This window comes from Macaca nemestrina, chromosome 10, assembly GCF_043159975.1.
Source record: "Macaca nemestrina isolate mMacNem1 chromosome 10, mMacNem.hap1, whole genome shotgun sequence".
Classification (NCBI taxonomy): Eukaryota; Metazoa; Chordata; class Mammalia; order Primates; family Cercopithecidae; genus Macaca; species Macaca nemestrina.
In genome coordinates, this window is record NC_092134.1 from 120,638,531 (window position 1) to 120,658,546 (window position 20,016).

At 35.5% G+C, this 20,016-nt stretch overlaps 1 protein-coding gene across 20 annotated transcripts in view; it reads left to right on the top strand.

Annotated features, from left to right (window-relative positions):
* Positions 1–19,104, top strand: part of LOC105469869 (solute carrier organic anion transporter family member 1A2) — a 164,115-nt gene extending 145,011 nt beyond the window's left edge. For all 20 annotated transcript variants that reach the window (XM_071072089.1, XM_071072090.1, XM_011721410.3 and 17 more), the window contains 4 exons: positions 779–951; positions 12,619–12,683; positions 13,233–13,350; positions 18,318–19,104. In XM_071072089.1, coding sequence (XP_070928190.1) covers positions 779–951; positions 12,619–12,683; positions 13,233–13,350; positions 18,318–18,537 — 576 coding nt within the window. In that variant the 3' untranslated portion in view covers positions 18,538–19,104. The remainder of the gene's footprint in view (positions 1–778; positions 952–12,618; positions 12,684–13,232; positions 13,351–18,317) is intronic.
* Positions 19,105–20,016: the final 912 nt, after the last annotated feature.

Here is a 20,016-nt window from a genome sequence, read left to right on the forward strand (position 1 = left end):
TCGAACTCCTGACCTCATGATTCGCCTGCCTTGGCCTCCCAAAGCGGTGGGATTACAGGCGTAAGCCACTGCACCCTGCCGAAATAAACTATTTCTTTAGAAGCAAAGCTTTGGTTATTTGTAAGCATCTAAATATTTCAATTGAGCACTCTGAAACAGATTTTGTTTGTCCAATGTAGTGTTGCATCAAAACACTATTTTAAAAAGTGTATTGGCTGGGCGCGGTGTCTCACGCCTGTAATCCCAGCACTTTGGAAGGCAGAGACGGGTGGATCATCTGAGGTCAGGAGTTCAAGACCAGTCGGCCAACATGGTGAAATCCATCTCTGCTAAAAATACAAAATTTAGCTGGGCATAGTGGCGGGCGCCTGTAGTCCCAGCTACCCTGGAGCCTGGGGCAGGAGAATCACTTGAACCTGGGAGGCAGAGGTTGCAGTGAGCCAAGTTCATACCACTGCACTCTAGCCTAGGCAACAGCATGAGTCTCTGTTACAAATAAATAAATAAATAAATAAATAAAATAATTAAAAAGTGTGTCTTTAGGGTAGCTTATTAGTTATTACAAATTTACTATACATATTTAGAAAAATTTACCCTTTTTTCTGAAATCACCCTTCCAGTTTTGTTATATGCTGTAATCTTGAGAGACGTCATAATGGAGATGGAGTAAAGGAACAAGGAGTCTCCATCTTGATCCAACTGGCTGTGTAGAGAATGTTTAAAATTTGTGTTCAAGATATTTCTTTCTTAGTTAGTGTAATATGTTATTTTTTGACAGGTGTTCCAAAATTGCAGCTGTATTCAAACATCAGGAAATTCATCTGCAGTTCTTGGGCTGTGTGACAAAGGGCCTGACTGTTCCATGATGCTCCAGTACTTCCTAATCTTGTCAGCAATGAGCAGTTTCATTTATTCTTTGGCCGCCATACCTGGATATATGGTTCTTTTGAGGTACACAATTATTTTCCTTATTTTAAATTTTTTTAAGCTACCTTAAATTTAAGGTAGCTTGTTCTAAGAAAGTCACTCAGGACTCAGTATCTAAGAACTCAGTGCTCTAACGTACCATTTATTAAGGGCTTTGTATTAAGCATTTTTGAATTTCACAAAATTTTAAAGTTAGCAATGCATATGTTCATCTCCTGGCATTTCATTCCTATTCCTCCCTATTTTTCTTCCTTATTTCTTAGAGTTAAATGAGTGGACCTCTCATTTTGTGACAAAAGAGACACATTTACATCTTAGGGTAGACCATAGAAAATGGCCATTTTGATAGGTAAACAGTGGGTGCCTAGCAGCCATTTCCTAAGGTTCAATCTATAGGACAGCAGCGCAAAGCTCTGAGAAGCTCCCATCTCACCAAGGCCACTGGATCTTTCTGAGCTCCATTTTTCTTTAATAATAATGGGCATAATAATAAATACTCAGCTCTCTCACAAGGCTACTGTGAGACATCAGTGCTGAAGGACTTTCTAAAACTAGGAAACTGCAGAGCTAGTTTTCAAATTTAGGTATATTAAATAAATCTTCTTTCAACTACACCACTCTTCATGCCTAGTAAACAATCCTGAACATAGTTTGTATTTTTTCTCTCTTCTTCTTGTTTTGGAGCTCAAAAGTAGAGTTAAGTTAATCACAATGCTCAAGTCATAACACATTATCATCACAGGCCAGAGCAAGGATTCTCTCTTATTTTTCTTCATTTATTTATTTACTTCTATTCAATTCCCTATTTCCAGTCACCATAGCTGCTCACTTAAATATGACAGATAAATTTCATTAAATATGCATTTCCTTTATAAAATATTAAAATTTTTTGTGTGTATGTGTTTTTATATTCACACAAATGGTGGTGTGGTATTCAGTCTTGTTCTGGTTCATGGGTAGATGCATAAATAAATTCACCAGTCCTATTTAGAGTAATTTTTATATCATCACTGCATGGGAGTTAGAATTATCTCACTTTGTGATGTTGACTAATCCAATGGGTGTAAAATACTAATGATAGCTCACTGACATGTCAATATGTGATTTCCTGATATACTGAGCTTAAGCATCTCTTCAAACAACTTTTTTTTAGCTATTTAGGCTTCTGATAGATGATGCTTATTCAATTTATTTTACCCATTTTACTCATTATATTTCCTATCTCTTATGTTTTCCTTGATGATTTTGATGATTACGATTTAAATTACGGGTATTAATGTAATACTGTTTATGTTATACAATTATCTTCACTTAGTCTGTCTTCTTTCTTTTAACTTTTACAGTGCCATTTATGAAATGAAATCCTAAATTTTGTTGTACTAAAATCTAACAATTTTCTTGCCTTAGTGTTTGTGTATTTGGAAGATAAGTCACATTATTAAAATTGCTTCCACATTTGTAACTTATAAAAATGTTCTCTTAAATTTTATTTCCCCCTAGCTTTCCAGCTTTACCTTCTGCATAGTTTTTTAAGCCATCTCAAATCTATTTTTATATGTGGTTTAAGGGACATAGATATCCAGTGTTATTTTTCTCCGAATAATAAAGTTTTTTCCAAAATCATAGCCTATATAATACATCCTTTTTCCCTTTGATTTGTGGTGCCACCATCTCAAGTTTTTATATAACGTGAATCTATTTTTCATCCTTACTCTGTTCCACAGATTTATTTGCTTGTTCTCATACCAGTGTCACCTTGATTTAATTACTTTGGCCTTGCAAATGTTAGTATTTCATATGGTAACTTTTCCTCACCCCCCTGTCATCTTCACTTTTCCTTTATTCTTTTATTCTCAAACTGATTTAGCTGTCTTTATATCTTCATAAGAATTTCAATTGAGTTAGTGTAGACTCCACAGATTACTTGGAGAAAAATCTGACATCAAATATTTTTGAACATGTAATATCCTCGCATTTGCTTAAATGTTCCTTTGTATCCTTAAATAAAGTTCTGAAAATTTTTCATAAAGGTGATGTGCCATTAAATTCTTTCTTAAATACTATATATAAATATATAAATTATATACACACATATGTATACATATACATGTCTATATATGCACACACATATATGTACATACAGCCACATAGATACATACATGCATACACACACACACACACACACACACACAGAGAAAAACAAATGGTTTCTTTATTCATACAGAACACTTCTGATAGCCAGATGTGTGGATTATTTTCCTACACTGTCCAATTCTGCAGCACCAGCTGGGTGCTCTACAGTTCTATGCAATTCTGGCACTATCTACATAGACTTTGCATCAGATTGCACAAGTTAAAAGGCTCAGTCCTATGAGACTGCCCCCAATCTAGATGTCAATCACAAGTCCAGACACCCTGGGCTTTTGTTTTGTTTTGTTTTGTTTTGTGTTCTACCCTGGGCTTCTGACTGACAAGCTATGCATTAGGGTTGACTCCTCCATTTTCTAGAATGGCTCACGGAACTCAGGGAAGGAACACTTGACTTACATTTATTGGTTTATTATGAAGGTTATTATAAAAGACACAAATGGAAACCAGGGTAGGGTTGGGATGTGCCACTCTCCTGGCATATGGATGTATTTACCAGCTCAGAAGCTCATCAAATCTCCTAGTTCAAGAGCTTTTAGTGAGCTTGATCTTCAGGGCACACATCCCACTCCATCCTCCTGGAGGTCTGAGTGTGGGGTTGAATAACTTCTAATAACTTGGTCTTTTTGGTGACCAGTCCCAGCCTCAGTCTGGGAGCCCACCCTGTCGTCTCATTAGTATAGACTAAGGTGTGATCAAAACAATCTCCTTAAGAATGACAAAATACATTCCTACCACTAAGGCCGCTCCAAGGGAATTCCAAGAACTCCAAGGACCCATGTGCCAGGAGCTAGGGACAAAGACCAAATATATTTCTTGTGACGCCATCCATACACACACACACACACACACACACACACACACACACAGAATGGTGCCATTACCATCACAAACATGCAATATACATATATATCCATATACATATAAATATTTGTGATTGCAAATATATATAGATGTGAATATGTGTATTTGTGATTTTAAACTGATTTATATTGTATTGATTTTAAATATATTTAAATTTATATTTGTATTGCTTGTAAATGATTTGTGATTATCAATGTGATTGTACATATTTTGTGTGTATATGTATATATGTGTATCATTTCCCCATATACAAATATAAATTTTATATCTAGATTATAATTACATAGCATATAATTAAAATTATACATAAATCAGAAGTAAAAACTAGATTAAAAAATTACATAGTCATATATAAATATAGTTTTTTAATTTTTAATTTTTATGGGTATATAGTAGGTGTATATATTTATGGGTTACATGAGATATTCTGATACAAGCATGCAGTGTGTAATAACCACATTAGGGTAAATGGGATATCCATTCCCTCAAGCATTTATACTTTGTGTTACATGCAATTCATTTATACTCTTTTAGTTATTTTAAAATGTACAATTAAATTATTTTCCACTATAGTCACTCTATACACTATCAAATAGTAGATTTAATTCATTTTTTCCATTTTTTCGTACCTATTTACTATCTCTACTTCCCCACCACACCCAGGCTACCCTTTCCAGCCTCTGGTAACAACCCTTCTGTTCTCTATCTCCATGAGTTCAATTGTTTTCATTTTTTCTTTTTTTTCTCAGATGGAGTCCCACTCTGTTGTCCAGGCTGGAGTACAGTGGCGCAAACTTGGCTCACTGCAACCTCCACCTCCCTGGCTCAAGCAATCCTCCAGCTTCAGCCTCCTGAGTAGCTGGGACTACAGGCATGCACCACCACACATGCTAATTTTTGTATTTTTAGTAGAAATAGTGTTTTATTATGTTGGCCGCGCTGGTCTTGAACTCCTGATCTCAGGTGATCCACCCGCCTTGGCCTCCCAAAGTGCTGGGATTAGAGGCATGAGCTCCTGGGCCCAGCCTGTTCTCAGTTTTAGCTCCCACAAGTAAGTGAGGACATGTAAAGTTTGTCTTTTGGTGCCTGGCCTACTTTACTTAACGTAATGACCTCCAGTTCCATTCATGTTGTTGCAAATGAAATGGTCTCATTCTTTTTTTATGCCTGAATATTACTCCATCATGTATATGTACCACATTTTCTTTATCCATTCATCTATTGCTGGACACTTAGGTTGCTTCCAAGTCTTGACTATTGTGAATAGTGCTGCAATAAACATGGCAGTGCAGATATCTCTTTGATACATTGACTTCCTTTCTTTTGAGTATATATTAATACATAGAAGTGGGATTGCTGGATCATATGGTAGCTCTATTTTGAGTTTTTTGAGAAATCTCCAAACTGTTCTCCATAGTGGTTGTACTAATTTACATTCCCACCAACAGTGTAGGAGGGTTCCCTTTACTCCACATCCTCACCAGTATTTGTTATTGACTGTTTTTGTATACAAGTCATTTTAACTGGGGTGAGATGACATCTCATTGTAGTTTTGATTTGCTCAGACTTCTAGTAGTATCTAGAATAACAATGGTGAAGGTGGGCATGCTTTTCATGTCCTGGATCACAGAAGAAGGGCTTTCAGTTTTTCCCCATTCAGTATGATACTCACTAGAGGTCTCTCATATATGGCCTTTATTATGTTGAGGCATGTTCCTTTTACACCCAGTTTTCAGAGAGTTTTTTTTTTTTTGTACTATAAAGCGATGCTGAATCTTATCAAATGTTTTTTCTACATTAGTTGAAATGATCATATGTTTTTATTTGTTTGTTCTTTTGGTATGATGTATCATATAGATTGATTTGCATATGTTTGAACTATTCTTGGATCTCTGGGATAAATCCCACTTGTTCATGATGGATGATCTTCTTAATGTGTTGTTGAATTTGGTTTAGTATTTTGTTGAGGATTTTTGCATCAGTATTCATCAGGGACATTAGCCTTTAGTTTTCTTTTCTTTTTTTTTTTTGTTTTTTTCCTACGTGTCTTTTTCTGGTTTTGGTATCAGGATAAGACTGACCTCATAGAATGAGTTTGGAAGGCTTCTCTCCTCCTCTGTTTTTCAGAATAGTTTGAGTATATTGGTATTATTTCCTTTTTAAATGTTTGGTAGAATTAGGCAGTGAAGCTATTGGGTCTTTTCTTTGCTGGAGACTTTTTATTACAGCTTCAATCTCATTACTTATTATTGATCTGTTCAGGTTTTGGATTTCTTCATAGTTCAATCTTGGTAGGTTGTATGTGTCTAGGATTTCATCCATTTCTTCTAGGTTTTCCAATTTATTGGCATACAGTTGTTCATAATAGCCTTTAGTTTAACATAGCTTAACAATTATTCTTAAAATCCTTTGGATTTCTGTGGTATCAGTTGTAATGTCTCTTTTTCATACATGATTTTATTTATTTGAGTCCTCTCTTTTTTCCTAGTTATTTTGGCTAAGGGTTCATCAATTTTGTTTTTCTTTTCAAATAACTATTTTTGTTTTGTTTTGTTGATCTTTTGTATTATTTTCTTCATTTCAATTTCATTTATTTCTACTCTGATCTTTATTATTTCTTTTCTTCTATTAATTTTGTGTTTGGTTTGCTCTTGCTTTTCTAATTCTTTAATATGCATTATTATTTTTTTTTCTTTCTTTTTTTTTGAGACGGAGTCTCAGTCTGTCGCCTAGGTTGGAGTGCAGTGGTGCGATCTCGGCTCACTGCAACCTTCGCCTCCCACGTTTAAGCGATTCTTCTGCCTCAGCCTCCTGAGAAGCTGGGACTACAGGCTCACACCACCACGTCGAGATAATTTTTGTATTTTTATTAGAGACAGGGTTTCACCATGTTGGCCAAGATGGTCTTGATCACCTGACCTTGTGATCCACCCACTTCATCCTCCCAAAGTGCTGGGATTACAGGTGTGAGCCACCACACCCGGCCCATTGGGTTGTTTATTTAAAGTTTTTCTTCTTTTTTGATGTAGGCATTTATACTTATAAACTTCCTTCTTAGTACCACTTTCACTGTATCCCATGAGTTTTGGTATGTTGTGTTTCCATTATTATTTAAGAAATTTTTAAATTTTCTTCTTAAGTTTTTCATCCACCCACTGGTCATTCAGGAGCATATTGCTCAATTTCCATGTGTTTGTATAGTTTTCAAAATTCCTCTTGTTATTGATTTGTAGTTTGTGGTCAGAGAAGATACTTGATACTGTTTCAGTTTTTTTGGATGTTGTAAGACTTGTTTTGTGAGCTAACCTATGGTCTATCCTTGAGAATGATCCATGTGCTGGATTCATATTTTTATTCTGTGGCCATTGGATAAAATGTTCTGTAAATATTTATTAGGTTCCTTTGGTCTATAATTTGGATTAAATCCAATGTTTCTTTGTTGATTTTTTTTGGGGGGGGTCTGGAAGTTCTGTCCAATGCTGAAAGTGAGGTGTTGAATTCTTCAGCTATTATTGTGTTAGGCTCTATCTCTCTCTTTTGCTTTATATATCTATCTGGTGCTTCAATGTTGGGTGAATACATATTTATAACTTTTATGTCCTCTTGCTTAATTAATCCTGTTATCCTTATATAATGATCTTCTTTGTCTCTTCTTACAGTTTTTGTCTTAAAATCTATTTTGTCTGATATAAGTATGTTACTCCTGCTCTTTTTTGGTTTCTATCAGCATGGAATATCTTTTTCATCCCTTTATTTTCTGTGTCTCTGTCTTTATGAGTGACACGTGTTTCTAGTAGACAACAGATTATTGGGTATTTTTAAAAATCCATTCAGCTACTTTATGTCATTTTATTGGAGAGTTTAGTCTATTTACATTAAATATTCTTATTCATAAGAAAGGTCTTACTGCTGCCATTTTGTTATTTGTTTTCTGGTTTTCTCTTCTTCCTTTTTTTCTTCCTTTCAGTGAAGGTGATTATCTCTAGTGGTATGCTTTAATTTCTTGCTTTTTTATTTTTTGTGTATCCATTGTATGTTTTTTGATTTGAGGTTACCATGAGGCTTACAAATACTATCTTATAACCCATTTTTTTAGGTGATAATACATTAAAACTGCTTGCATAAAGAAACTAATAAGCAAAAAGAAAACATGAAAAAACCTCTACATTTTAACTTTGTCCTCCTGATTTTTAACATTTTGTTATTTCTATTTCTATTTTATTGTACTATGTCTTGAAAAGTTGTTAATATTTTTGGTTAGTTCATCTTTTAGTCTTTCTAGTTAAGAGTAGTTTATACATCACAGCCACAGTGTTATAATATTCTGCATTTTTCTGCTTACTTACTATTTCCAGTGATCTTTGTACCTTCAGATGAATTCTCATCGCTCATCAACATCCTTTCCTTTCTGATTGAAGTACTCCCTTTAGCATTTCTTATAGCATGGGCTGGTATTGATGAACTCCCTCAGTGTTTGTTTGTCTGGGAAAATCTTTATTTCTTCTTTTTGTTTGGAGGATATTTTCACCAGATATAAAGGTAAAAGTTTTTTCCTTCAGCACTTTAAATATGTCATGCCACTCTCTCCTGGCCTGTAAAGTTTCCCCCGAAAAGTCTGCTGCCAGTTGTATTGCAGTTCCATTGTATGTTAGTCACTTCTTTTCTCTTGCTGCTTTGAGAACTGTTTATTTATACATGACCTTGGGGGATTTATTGAATTCCTTGAGGTGATCTTCTTTGGGTTAAATCTGCTTGGTGTTCTATAAGCTTCTTGCACTTGGTATCAATACCTTTCTCTTGGTTTGGGAAGTTCTCTGCTGTCATCCCTTTGAATAATCTTTCTACTCCTATCTCTTTCTCTACCTTTTCTTTAAGGCAAATAACTATTAGATTTGCCCTTTAGAGACTATTTTGTGGATCATTAAGGTGCACTTCACTCTTTTTTATTTTCTTTTTCTTTTGTATCCCTTACTGTGTATTTTCAAATAGCCTATCTTCAAGCTCACTAAATCTTTCTTTTGATTGATAAATTCTGCTATTAAGAGATTGTGAGGCATTCTTTAGTATGTCATTGCAGTTTTTTTACTGTAGAATTTCTGCTTTTTTTAAATGTCAACCTCTTTGTAAAATTCATCTGATAGTGTTCTGAATTTTTTATCTGTATTATCTTGAATTTCTTTGCGTTTCCTCAAAATAGCCATTTTGAATTCTCAATCTGAAAGGTCACATATCTCCCTTTCTCCAAGATTGGTCCCTGCTGCCTTGTTTAGTTCCTTTGGTGAGGTCATGTTTTCCTGTATGTTCCTTATGCTTGTTTGTTGGTATCTGGGCATTGATGAATTAGGCATTTATCAGAGTCTTCATAGTCTGGGTTTGTTTGTGCCATCCTTCTTGAGCAGGCTTTCCAGGTATTCAAAAGGACTTGGGCCCCCAAGCCCAGTAATGCTGTGGTTCATGTAGACTCATAGAGTTACCACTTTGGAGGTCTTGGACAAGATCCAAAAGAATTCTCTGGATTACCAGGAAGAGATTCTTGTTCTTTTGCCTTAGTTTCTCCCAAACAAATGGAGTCTCTCTGTGCTAAGCTGCCTGGAACTGGGGGTAGGGTGATGCAAGCACCCCTGTGGCCACCACCACTGGGATTGTGCTGGGTTAGATTGGAATCCAGCACAGCACTAATCTCACCCAAGACCCACTGTTACCTCTACCTGGCTACCACTTATGTTTGTTCAAGGCCCAACTCTACAATCAGCCAGTGGTAATCCAGTCATATTTTTGTCTTTCCCTTCAGAGCTGTGAGTTTTCCCAGTCCCCAGAAAGCTCCAGAGATGCCATCCAGGAGCCTGGGATGGGTAAAAAAATAATACAAATCTACCTTGTATTCTATTCTAGTGTGGCTGAGGTGGCACTCAGACGATCAGAAACACCTTTTTACTCTTCTCTCCCCTTTCCAAAGTCAGAGGAGCCCCACCCCATGGCCACCACCACCACCACAGGCCCACAGGAAATACTGCCCGGGCCACCACTGATGTTTACTTAAGGCACAAGAGTCCTTTAGCCAGCCTGTGTGAATGCTGCCAGGCCAGGACTCACCCTTCAGGGCAGTTGGCTCTCCTGTGGCCCAGAAGGGCAGGTTCAGAAATGCCATCCAAGACCCAAGGCCCAGAATCTGGGACTGCAAAAATGTGCTTGGTGCTCTACTCCTGGGGTCCCTACCCAAACTGGGCCACAGAATATTACCAGGCCCTGGCCTGGTAGGAGTCTGGCCTCACAGCAGGAGGGAGCAGCGAGCATTACCCCCTCAGCTCCGCCTCCTGTCAGATCAGCTGTAGCATTAGATTCTCATAGGAACGTGAACCCTATTGTGAAATGCACATGTGAGGGATCTAGGCTGCGCACTCCTTATGAGAATCTAACTAACGCCTGATGATCTGAGGTGGAACAGTTTCATCCAAAATCATCCCCGACTCCTGCCTGGTCAGTGGAAAAATCGTGTTCCACAAAACCAGTCCCTGGTGCAAAAGGTTTAGAAACCACTGCTCTATCTCACTGTGGCTGAGCTGTTACCTAAGATGCAAGACAGAATTCCCTTTGCTCCCTGTGCCTGTGCTTTTCTCAAACAGGAAGAGTCTCTCCCCACAGTCACTACAGCTCTGAATGTGCTGAGTCTCATCTAAATACAGCACACCCGAGTCTCACCTGGGGCCCATGGCATACTACTTGAGTATAGCTGTTGGTTATTCAGGCCCCAAGGGCTCTTTAGCCAGTAGGTAATGTATCCTGCCAGTACTGAGTCCTTCTCTTCAAGACAGCAGGTTCCCTTCTGGCCCAGGGTTTGCCTAGAAATGCCACCCAAGAGCTGGGACCTGGAATGGGTACCTCATGACCCTTCCCGGTGCCCTATCCTACTGTGGCTGAGTTGGTATCACAGATGCAAGACAAAGTCCTCTTTACTTATTCCTCCTCTCTCCTCAAGTGGAAGGAAGGATTCTCTTTTGGAGCCACAACTTGTGCTGCCTGGGGTTGGGTGAAGGGTGGCACAAGCCCTTCATTAGCTTCCCTGGCTGGTGTCTCAGTAGGTGATGGGATCCCCAAGTTCACTGACTCCGAACCCCGCTCAGCACTAGAACTTGCCTAGGAGTTGTAGTCCTTGCAGCCTAGACTGGCTTTCAAGTTTATTTAGGGAGAGCACGTTTGCCCATGGTGACGAGGCTTGCTGAAACTCAAGTTCTAACTGTGGGGCTGGGTGATTACTTTCTGGCAATGGCTAGTCTAAATGCTCCCTCCGTGGGTAAGAATCAGCTGAGTTTAGGTTGGTTTTGCTTTCCACTGTGACAGGGCAGCACGGGATTTAATGAAGTCTCAGAATCACTGCCTCTCCCTCTCCCAAGTGCACAGATTCCCTCTCCATGCCATGTGGCCACTGCTGGGGGATGGGAGGGCTGGCGTTGGCAATTCAAGACCATTTTTCCTGCTCTCTTCAGTTCCTCTTTCTGTGATATGAAGTTAAAACCAGGTATTGTGAGTGCTCACCTGATTTTTCGTTCGTACAAAGGTGTTTCTTTGTATGTAGATAGTTGTTAAATTTGGTGTTCCTTCAGGAGGGATGATTGATGGAGCTTTCTATTTAGCGCCTTGCTCTACCCCTCCCTTATAAATATAAAATTTGCACTATTTTCGACAGATAGGTCTGTGTGTGTGTGTCCATATTTATCTCTATCTCTATCATCGCTGCACGTAAGTAAAGATAGGTATATATGGGTATGTGTGGTATTGTTTTCTCTTATATTTTCTAGTTGGTTATTGCTGGTTTAGAGGAGTGCTGCTGTTTTTAAAAATTTGCTTTTTATCCAGCATCCTTCTTATTTGTTCTAATAATTTGTTGATTTTGTTAGGTTTTCTATGTAAGTTTTTCAATGTGCAAATATGACAAGTTTTGTCTTTTCCCTTCCAAACCTTACACATCTTAGACTTCTAAAATTCTCTTGTAGCATAAATTAAAACCTCTAAGATTCATTTAACTATAGTTGTGATAGTGAGTATTCTTGTTTTTTTTCTAATTTTAATAAGAACTGTATAAAATTTATTTATTATTATTCTTACTGCAGATTTTTAGCGTATCTAGTTTCTGTGTTATTAAAAACAATTTCTTTTTTTTTTGAGATGGAGTGTAGCTCTGTCACCCAGGCTGGAGTGCAGTGGCGCAATTTCAGCTCATTGCAACCTCTGCCTCCCAGATTCAAGAGATTCTCCTGCCTCAGCCTCCCAAGTAGCTGGGATTACAGGCACCCACCACCATACCCAGCTAATTTTTCATATTTTTAGTAGAGACAAGATTTCACCATGTTGATCAGGCTGCTCTCAAACTCATGACCTCAGGTGATCCGTCCGCCTTGGCCTCCCAAAGTGCTGGGGGATTACAGGCGTAAGCCACCACGCCCGACTAATAAAATAGGTATTAATAAGAAAAAGTGATAGGTGAAGTGTCAGTAACCAGAAATGGGCTCCTGTGTAGGCTACCAGCTGGCTAATAAAGCCCTGAATAATCAATAAGTGAGCATGAAAGTAAAATTTTGAATGTTCATTATGTGTGACTAGCTTACAACTGGCCTTTTCAAGATAGTATGATAGTTTTAAATCTTTGTTTTTCTTTTATTTACAAACTTATTTACTTTTCAGGTGTATGAAATCTGAAGAGAAGTCCCTTGGTGTGGGATTACATACATTTTGCACAAGAGTATTTGGTAAAAATAGTTATTTTTTTTTCCACATCCTATCGGAACAATATTAAATGCTAGATAAACAAGATAATTATTTCAGAAAAACAGTCTAGCAAGAGTCCCTTCTGTATGTAAAAAGCACATTATAAATATGAGAATGCAGCACACAAAGAGATAGAGCATCTCTTTTACTTGAAAAGGCCCTGTCTGACCTTAATTACACTATTCTTTGAAGATTTGAAAATAAAATGAAAGAAAATGCTCTGCCCAAATAAAATGTGCATATAATAGGCCCAAAACATTTAAGAAAATGTATAAAGTTCAGAATCTTTAATTGAATGTTCTACTTTACTAATAATTATGTTGCATAATTTTTTACTTATAAGATTACTTAGTTTTTAATAATTTAGAAACTTTTCAGTAAGAGTAACTCATTTCTAAAAATAAAATTTAGACCATTAGATTTATGTTTTGATAAACTTTGCAGTACAAATAAAGAAAATCAAAATATTTCCAAATAAATCAAGTATCTTAATTCTTGTTGATAGATCTTTCTTTCCCTGTTAATTGCAGCTGGCATTCCTGCACCTATATATTTCGGTGCTTTAATGGATTCCACATGTTTACACTGGGGAACTTTGAAATGTGGTGAGTCAGGGGCATGCAGGATATATGATTCCACCACCTTCAGGTAAAGATAATAATGGGTTTAAAATTGTTTTATAAGCATAGACTGTGCATAACACAGCACCTTTCATACCTAACTTTTTTTTTCTTGTCAAGTGAAAAGAATACTTTTGTGTTTATTTCCAGAAGAGATACTGATGTCATATCTCCGTTCCTTATTTGCATACTAGAATTGTATTTTCCCATTATTTCTCAAGTGCTTGGTAAATATAAGCATACATGGCTTCCCCAACCTTGGCTTTCAAAGTGTTGTTTGTTAAATTCTTAGAGTCAACACAATATTGAAGGTAATGGTTGTATATATACCATGGATGCCTATCCAATTTATATTGATCTCCTAAGGCTCTTTGTTTTATCCTGCATGATTTCATCATGTCACGAGTCTGAAGCCTCACTTCCTGTCACCACGTCTCTGGTCTCCAAAATCATATCTTTTCTCCCTCTTTAAATTTTGCTGAAACAATCTTCTTCATGTCTCCTAATGCCTTCTCCTTGGTAAATACAAGTCTAATTTTGAATAAAACTCTTTGTTCTTTCTATTTTCATCTTCTTTTTCTTTAGGAAATTTGAGTTTTGTTTAAATTTGAATTAACTTCTCTTGATGGGGGCAATAATAAAGCTACTTTATTCAGTATAAAACAATTTACCATTGTTTATAGCATTCTAAGATATTTATCTTGATCAGCAAAAGGACATATATCAAGAAATATGGGGAGAGCAGAGAGCAGGAGATTCATCTCTGCATCCATTCCCGTTTCCCCCAGAGCTCCCCAGGAGTGATGTTGAGGGAAGCTCAGCTACATGCTATGTATGCAGTAGATTTCTACCACAGTTGAGGAACTCCAAGGATCACTATTGAGGGTTGGCCTCATCCTGCTGCTTGGTTTCTTGTTGATCGTATCCTGAATCAAATGGTGCTTGAGACACATTAAACAGACTTGGCTCCATTCTCTGTTAGTCAGACCAATTAGACTGGTCAATGAAATGGTGTATCCATGAGAAAATCTACCAGAAGCCAAGATATTCTGGAAATAAGGGTAAATATTGTTGGTAGACAATTCTCCACGGACCCCTACATTACATTTCTGCTTTTCTTGTTAGCAGGGGCACTGACAGCATTTTTTCTGTACTATATTTTCAAGGATGTTGGAACAGTAAATGACATTAGAAAATATAAATAGTGTCTCTCTCAAGGACAGAGGGCAGGTAGTTTGTTCTTCATGATGATAAGAAAATGTCTCCCTCTGGGGCAAAGTTTGGGCAGATTTTTTTGAAGCCCATTTAAAAGATTGGGGTTTCCTAAATTCAGGACTTTCTAACTGCGGCCCAAATCCACCGTGTGTACAACGTTTACCTGGTTCTCCCTCTGTCTCAGCATTTTGGGACGTGGAGGGTAAGGAAAACCAACCTGAAAATGAAGTTTGTGCTGACTGCTGTGTTGCGAGTGAAAAAAAGTCCTTTGTCCCTGACCTACGAGTCTTGTATCTTCTGTTAGCATCCTTGAAACAGTGGCAGGCTAGCCTGTTAACTTACAAATGAAGTAAAATCTTAGACTCTTTTACAATTCTTGAGAACAAACTTCTGATTACCTTTAAATTTTGCAAAAAAGGTAAAAATGATTAATTTGATTTATTTCAACCAATAGAAGGGGAGAAAACGCAATAGTGGTAATTCTTAAGAAAAAACCCCACACAAATAAGTTAAAAAACAAGCCTAAGTGATTTTGCAAATTGTTTAAACTTGCTTGTTAAAAGATAGCAATTTTTATACTGGACTTTTCAAAATTTGAACTATATGTTGTTTATAAGAGACAGATCAAAAATATAAAATGATTGAAGATAAGGTTTTAAAAAGATACCAGACACATACTAAATCAACTTCTGTAGTTATATTAATGATTTAAACAAAGTATAAGTTAAAGGGAAAAAATTAATAGGGTTAAACAGGGATATTACTTAATAATAAAAGGAAAACATGAAAAAAATATAGAAAAATTATGAACCTATGTAAATCTATCAACATAACCTCAAATATGCAAAACAAAAATTTATAAAATTATAAGAAGAATTCTACAGAATGGAAAATTTCAATATACTTGTGCCACAAATGAATATTAAACACAGATGAAAATGAGTGAGGATACAGTATATTTCAACTTCAAATTGTACAAGAGTAATCGAATATACAGATAAATGTAAATGAATATATATAATCTATATGAATCTATAATACATCTGTATCTATATCTACATGAATACATGGATAATTGTTAACCCAAATACCAGCACCTATGCCACTAAAAAGTTAAAAAAAAGTATTGATACCACATAAATCCTGTTTTCTGTTCACAATGCAATGGAGATGAAAGCCTATAATAAAAGATGCTCAAACCTCAAATGTTTGAAAAGTAGTAAAAAAATGCAATCTTAAATCACTCATGATTAAAAGAATAAATTACAATAAACATAATTAAATAATTAGAACTCTATGTCAATGAAAGCACTGAATAAGAAAACTTGTGGGATGAAGCCAAACTAACCAGTAATCAAAGGGATTTTTAGAGCTTTAAATGTATAAATATATATACACATATATGTATGTTTGCATATGTACAAATATATGTATATAAATATGTATATTAATACATACATATAAGTACATATATACATGTTTATTTACATATGTATATAAATAATGTATATTTACATATATAGATGTATTACATATATAAATATACATATGAAATACATATTCACATATATACACATAGGTATATATGTTTATATACACATTGTATAAAATACAATATGTATGTAAATATATACATATACACATTTACATGTAAAAGGCTGAAAATTAATGAACTTAGAATTTAGAAAAAGAACAATAAAATATATACAAATGATGTAGAACGACCTGATAAATGCCTCAATAATTTACATATTGATATATTTCCTATCTCAAACAAGAATAAATGATACAATATATTTTTAAAATTCAAAAGAGACATATCTTGGTTAAAAGACAATGAAAACATCATCCTAAACATCTGATTTTTCAGAAATTAAACAGAAACATAAAGGAGTAAACAAAGCTGAATTCACAGGCTCTATGTCTCAAAATGGGCAGTGGTTTCTGGTATCAGCTTCCAAAAGAAGAATAAGGTACTTCTAAGTCAAAAGACTAAATCTAGATTCAATGCTTTAATCCAATTAATGAGGCAAAACACCTTGTACAGGGTTTAGTGTTCCTCAAAATTTGATGTTCACTCAGAACTTCACAATGTGAACTTATTTGCAAATAGAGCATTTACGAGTGGAATTAGTTAAGTTAAAATGAGGTTATACTGGATTGCAGTAGACCTGAAATCCAATCACTGGTGTCCATTTTTTTCTGAATCCTAGTAATGTTTCATAATAAAAGCAAATTTTAGAAGTAGAAATATAAAAATGAGAAGCAGAAATTAATAAATAGACTATATACCATAGAGGGAATCAGAAAGTAAAGAGCTATGTTTTTGTAAAGTTGCAAAGGTATTACTAATAACAATACTGTGGAACGGCAAATAAAGAAAGAGAGGAGGCACAAATAAAACATCATTAAGGATGAAAAAGGTAATATAAGTACAGATATTATAATACTTACATAGGGATTTTAGATATAACAATTTAGAAACATTAAATAGATATTTTTCTAGACAATTATATATTACTAGATTTTATTATAAATCTATAGAAACATGAATATTTTTATAGTTACTTAAAAATGTAAATTCTTCAAAAATGCTCATCTGCCAAAGGTACCAAGTTCAGATGCTTTTCAGGAGAGTCTGATAAAACCTACAATGAACTGATGATTCATTCGTAAATTATGCAAGTTATTCTCAGAAACAGAAAAAGGGAAAATTTTGTAATTCATTTCACAAAGCTAGTACAATCTTAATAATCACACTGGACAAGTTCAGTACAAGAAAAAAATTTGTAGGCTAATCTTATACATGCAAAAATTCTACATAAAAATTGATAAATTGAATTTAATAATGTGTAAAAATTACAAATACAGTTTATTTTAAGCATGCAAGGATAGGTCGACATCAGAAAATCTATTGGTGTAATAGACACTAATTAATACAATAAAGGTAGAAAACCTTGGATACTCTTCCCACTACAAGCAGAAAAGTTATTTGGCTATATTATGCACATTCATGATTAAAACTTTGAGCAAGCTCATAATAGAAAATAACTTCCTTAATCTGATCAAGGTCATCTAAAGAAACTCTCACAAGAGTATATATTTTAATTCATGATGATTCTTTGGAAGCATTCTTACTAAATACTATTCACTGCTATCACTATCAGTATTACTTTTGAGGTGAAGATCCTATTCAATGAAAAGCTAGTTATAACAACAATAACAAAACATTAGAAAAGATGAAAATAAATTTCGATTTTCTCAATGGGAAATTTTTAAAAATACATAAAACTTTTTTTTTTTTTTTTTTTTGAGACGGAGTCTGTCTCTTGTCTCCCAGGCTGGAGTGCAGTTGCGCGATCTCGGCTCACTGCAAGCTCCGCCTCCCGGGTTCAAGCCATTCTCCTGCCTCAGCCTCCCGAGTAGCTGGGACTACAGGCGCCCGCCACCGCGCCCGGCTAATTTTTTGTATTTTTAGTAGAGACGGGGTTTCACCGTGTTAACCAGGATGGTTTCGATCTCCTGACCTCGTGATCCACCCGCCTCGGCCTCCCAAAGTGCTGGGATTACAGGCATGAGCCATTGCGCCCGGCCAACATAAACATTTTAACAAATACTGAAATTAATAAGAGAGTTTAGTAAAGTTGCTTATATAGGATCAGCATGCAAAACTATCAGCTGCTGTTTTTATCAGAATATAATATAAAGATATACAAATTTAGTTTGCACTAACCACACTGTCTATGTAATATTTAATATGTTTTAACTTTAAAAAAATAGATACATCTACCTTGGATTGCCGGCAGCATTAAGAGGATCAAGCTTTGTTCCAGCCTTAATCATCCTAATTCTTTTGAGGAAGTATCATCTACCTGGTGAAAATGCCTCTTCAGGAACCGAGCTGACAAAGACAAAAGTCAAAGGGAAGAAAAATGAGTGCAAAGATATGTACCAAAAGTCCACGGTTTTGAATGATGATGAATTGAAAACTAAATTGTAATTGCCCTATTATATTACTTTTTTCAGAATTGGAGAACGTGCTGTACAACTTAATTATTTTAAAAATCAACAGAGGTACTATAGATAACTTTTTCTTGTCTTTAAGAACCTGAAAAAAAAATTCTTAACTCAAAATAATAAAATGTTCACTAATGATATTTCTAAGATATCAATAACACTTGAGTTTTCCTAGGAGGGTTATCTATAATGGACCCCTAAAGAAGATTCTTAGAGCCAGCTTTATTTTTATGTTGAAACAGCAATTTCTCTTAATTCATCAAAGTAAGGTTCTCTTCCTACATCTCCTTCTACTAATAGTTCTAAAAATTTTCTGTTATGAAAACCTATTTAATTCCACTAAATTTGTGCTTTGATATTGGAATTATTCAGAGGCCTAAATTCTCACTCTGTTATGTGAAGATTTAAGTATTTTATTCAAGTTTATCACTTCCATGTGAGAGAAGCCTACATCTTATTCTATTTAGGAATCGTTCTTTAACTCTTCTGTTTATTCTAGGCATGACTCCTATATAATAGATTAGTCATAAATATACCTTCCTGCTTTCAATTTTTTCTCGTCTTTGTTACTCATATGTTTGATCAATTTGTACAGCGTACTGACAAACTTAAGCAGGTTATTAAAAAATCATGAGGCAAAGACTGTTGGATTTTTTTTTCCAGCAATTCAAATCTGGTGACTAAAGTCTTTCTTAAAAGCAAGTGTCTGAATCAAAGGATGAAAGGACAATATTATAAAAACTCCAGCTCTTAAAGTCTGTTTGTAATGTCAGATATTGTCAAAGAACCACTTTCTCAGACTCAGGACTCTTTCGACCAATGTTTATACCACCCATTGTGTCCTAAGGTAGAACACAAAAACTAATTTTCCAAAAATAATCTTAGACAATAGCTTCTGTTATGAAACAGAGTTTAAGAAAGGCTAAGGTGCATATTAAAAGCTAAATCTACTTATATTATTATTTTGTAAATTATGGATAAAATTAAAAATGGAAGGATTTTAGATATAGAAGAAGACTTACTGATTAATATAGGCTTCTGGTAAAAGAGGGTAGAATGAACAGATAAACACCTATTTGTCTACTCCTTATTCTCCTTCCTGTTGAAATGACACTCAATATTTAAGAATGACATAAATCCCTAATGGATGAAGATAATGGAGTAAGGAAGGGTGGGAGAAGTGGGTGTCCATACATTATGGTTATGTATGTGTGCTATAAACGGAGAGTGTCTGCAGGGATACAACAGAGTGGAGGAAGCTGAAATACAGAATACACGTAGAAGGAGCCTGGAATGGAAGTGTGAAACTGAGTTGCCAGTTCAGAGTGTGAGTTGGCAGCTGGACAGAAAGCAGGTCAGTTAACTGAAGGACTTTGTACAGATGCTTTACAGGTTAATATGATTTCCCAAATGATCGGATGCATCACATGAAAAAAGAAAGCCACTGAAAAGAGAAAGGCTG